This window comes from Triticum dicoccoides, chromosome 4B (assembly GCF_002162155.2).
Source record: "Triticum dicoccoides isolate Atlit2015 ecotype Zavitan chromosome 4B, WEW_v2.0, whole genome shotgun sequence".
In the NCBI taxonomy this organism is placed as follows: Eukaryota; Viridiplantae; Streptophyta; class Magnoliopsida; order Poales; family Poaceae; genus Triticum; species Triticum dicoccoides.
This window is the reverse complement of record NC_041387.1, coordinates 109,182,341-109,185,267: the sequence shown is the minus strand read 5'-3', so window position 1 is coordinate 109,185,267 and position 2,927 is coordinate 109,182,341. Positions and strand designations below refer to the sequence as shown.

At 47.8% G+C, this 2,927-nt stretch overlaps 1 protein-coding gene across 1 annotated transcript; it reads left to right on the top strand.

The window, feature by feature from the left end:
- The first annotated feature begins 415 nt into the window (after positions 1–415).
- LOC119293436 lies at positions 416–1,575 on the top strand. The gene is made up of 3 exons (XM_037571924.1): positions 416–889; positions 971–1,033; positions 1,167–1,575. Exons 1-3 carry the CDS (start codon positions 800–802, stop codon positions 1,347–1,349), a joined length of 336 nt encoding a protein of 111 aa, XP_037427821.1. The 5' UTR covers positions 416–799; the 3' UTR covers positions 1,350–1,575.
- Positions 1,576–2,927: the final 1,352 nt, after the last annotated feature.

The following is a 2,927-nucleotide window of genomic DNA, read 5'->3' as shown; positions in this document are numbered from 1 at the left end:
AAGGTGGCGTCCGGTGAAAAGGCTCCGCAGAAAGCGCAGGGTCTCGCGAAGCAACGGGCGCATCCCAGCCGCGCGCGTCGGCAGCGGCAGGATTACACGTCACGCTACACGAGGTGGTAACCACATCGCCTCCTGCACCCGAGCCGAAGCCACGTGCCGGGCAGCTACTGGCCCAGACCGGCCGCGCCCCATGCACCGACGCCGCATGCGGGTCGACGACTACGACACGGTGATGGCTCTCCACCCCCGGTTCTCCCCGCGTGTCACGACACCGCCACTCCACGACGTGTGCGCCTCCGTGGTCGACACGTGTGGAGTTCGTGCTTACTTTCTCTTCGTCCGGCCGACGCCTCATCATGTTATAAATAGCGAACAGCAGGCGGGGAAATATCCTGTGCTCCCGGGGCACTAGTGCTACCGGTGCTACGGGCTTTCGAGCCGTTGGATATGAGATCCAACAGATCTGAGGAACTGTTGTATCTACACGCAATTTACGAACTCCTAAAGGTTTTTTTTGGAAAAATGTCTGACATTTGCTGGGAGCTCTTGGATCTGAGATCCGACGGACGAGCTCGCAAGCATCTGGGCTTAGGTGCTCCGGGAGCACCAGATATTTTCCCCCGGCCCCGGGGAACTCGGATCTCTGCTTCACCACGCACCGCGACCAAGCACCGAAACCGTAGACACGCGCACACATTTCCATCTGCAAGCAAGAGGCCGGCCCACGCGTTCCACGTTTCGTACGTGATACTACATTCCGGTCGTCGCGCGCACAGCACGTCCGACGAAGCTGAGATCGATGAGGCCCGACGCCGGCGCCGCGGGGAGCATGGCGTCCATGGAGTGGGAGCCGAAGGCGCTCTCCCTCCACGAGCTCAAGTACGCGAGGGTGAGGCACCGCCACCGAGGCTAGCTCAGCTCTCAATCTTTTAAGACAATTCTCTAAGATGTACTGTATCCACTTCTGCAGGAGGCGGCGCTGTACGTCCTGAGAACGCACTCCTCGGAGGACGCCGACCGGATCTTCACCGAGGTACGTGTATAGATGACCAGCTTTGCATCCAGCACGTAGTTCATCGTCGATCGGCCGGCTTCTGTCTCCCAGCTTTGTGATCGATCGACTAACCGAACCAGCTGGTATTTATGGAACTTGCTGCGTGCTGCAGGGCCTCAAGCCGGTGCTGGGCGTCAGGAGGGACTCCATGGCGGACTCCGACGAGGAGGATGACCAGGGTGACGAGGACTACGACATGTTCAATCCCTACGCGTTTCTTGACGATGACGGTGTCTGCTGCCACCAGTACGGACGCACCGCCGAGGAACGGGATGTTGCTACCGCACCTTTCTAATTAGCTTTACACAACACCTATTGACTAGCTTAGATCACCTGTAAATATATATAATTTTTTTGATAGTATGGATACAATTTTTTGATACACGTGGTAGTTACTTTCTCTCCATTCGAGAAGGCATGTAATGTACAACTATGAACATTTTAGAGATCGAGACGGCGCGAATAGAGATTTTTATGAAGACAGTGTTATTTATTGATGATGTAAACTACTCAGATTTGTACATGGGAAATGTATGCTTTTATCCCTCGAGTTCGTCAAAAGTATAAAAACTAGGTCTCAAGATTTTTGGTAGACATTTGATGTTTTTTAAGTCCCAAAATCGGATAAGTTGGGTCCAAAACAAGATATTAATCACTTTGACGGGGTTTGACCAGACCATGTTTATCGATGAACAGTAATACAAGAAATATAGCAAACAAAATTCAAAAAAATTGAAACTTCACGACAACCAAGATGCTTGGATGTGCTAGGTGCACTTAAATTTTTGTGAGCCAGTTTTTTTTTTGCCACGAACTCCTTCAATATCGGAACACAACACAACTTTTCACGCACCTAAAGCATATTGGTTGCCACAAAATTTTAGATTTTTCAGAATTTGTTTGCTATTTTTTGCATTTAGTATTCATCGGTCAAACCTGATCAACATGGTCAAACCCACTAGTTTTGCAAATTTATCCGGTATAAGACTTGAAGGGCCAAATGTCTACTAAAAAAAATTAAAGGACCAAATCTATACTTTTAGGTACTTGATGGACTAAAAATACATTTTTCTCTTTATACATTGCCTAAAGGCATGAGCAACAAGCTTCCTTTCTTTTTTCCAAAGATGACTCATTTATTAAAAAACAACCATTTATTCACAAACAATCAGAGTTTACAGGACTCTTGGATACAACCAGGGAGACGACAGCGATAGATGGAATGAGCAGCAAGTTCACTCGATCTAGCCAACATATGAACGACCTCATTAACACGACGTCTCACTTGAACAAAAGAAACATAAAAGAAGCTACTAGCCATTGATTTGATCTCTGCGAACCCGTAGTAGATCTATCTCTAGCAACAAATATTCAACTCTGAGATCAGAGTATGACAGTCAGACTACAAGATCAAGTTGTGGCAGTAGCACCAAAGTTCAGCATTCACACAAACAAGACCAGCCGACGGTGAAGTCCACTTCAGAGCTGCACACCTTATGCACTGGGCCGGCTTAAGACAATGCATCACCATCATGTCCACATACGCTTTTTTATTATCACGGTTAAAGATACAATATTTTGTAGTTAGAGATTGTCCGGAATTAGATAGAGCTATTTTCATCTTATATGTAGGAAGTGTCTTGCCCTTCAAGTCTTATACCTTATTTATCTTTTTGAGAAAAGTCTTGTACTCTATATACTTGTCCTCGAGGCACAAAAATACATCCACCACATTACGTGTCAATTCCTCTATTACTTCTATATGGTATCAACCTAACCTCCAAACCCTAGCCGCCACCGTCTCTTCCGCACCACGCCGTTCACGGGACGGTCGATCTCTATGATCACCATCGGGAGCCGCGCAACCCGTACC

Bases quoted from the DNA above. Each gene is read 5' to 3' on its own strand.
- LOC119293436 (XM_037571924.1), top strand. From the start codon at position 800: ATGAGGCCCGACGCCGGCGCCGCGGGGAGCATGGCGTCCATGGAGTGG. The intron at 890-970 runs GTGAGGCACCGC...CCACTTCTGCAG, and splicing joins ACGAGCTCAAGTACGCGAGG to GAGGCGGCGCTGTACGTCCT. The intron at 1,034-1,166 runs GTACGTGTATAG...TGCGTGCTGCAG, and splicing joins CCGACCGGATCTTCACCGAG to GGCCTCAAGCCGGTGCTGGG.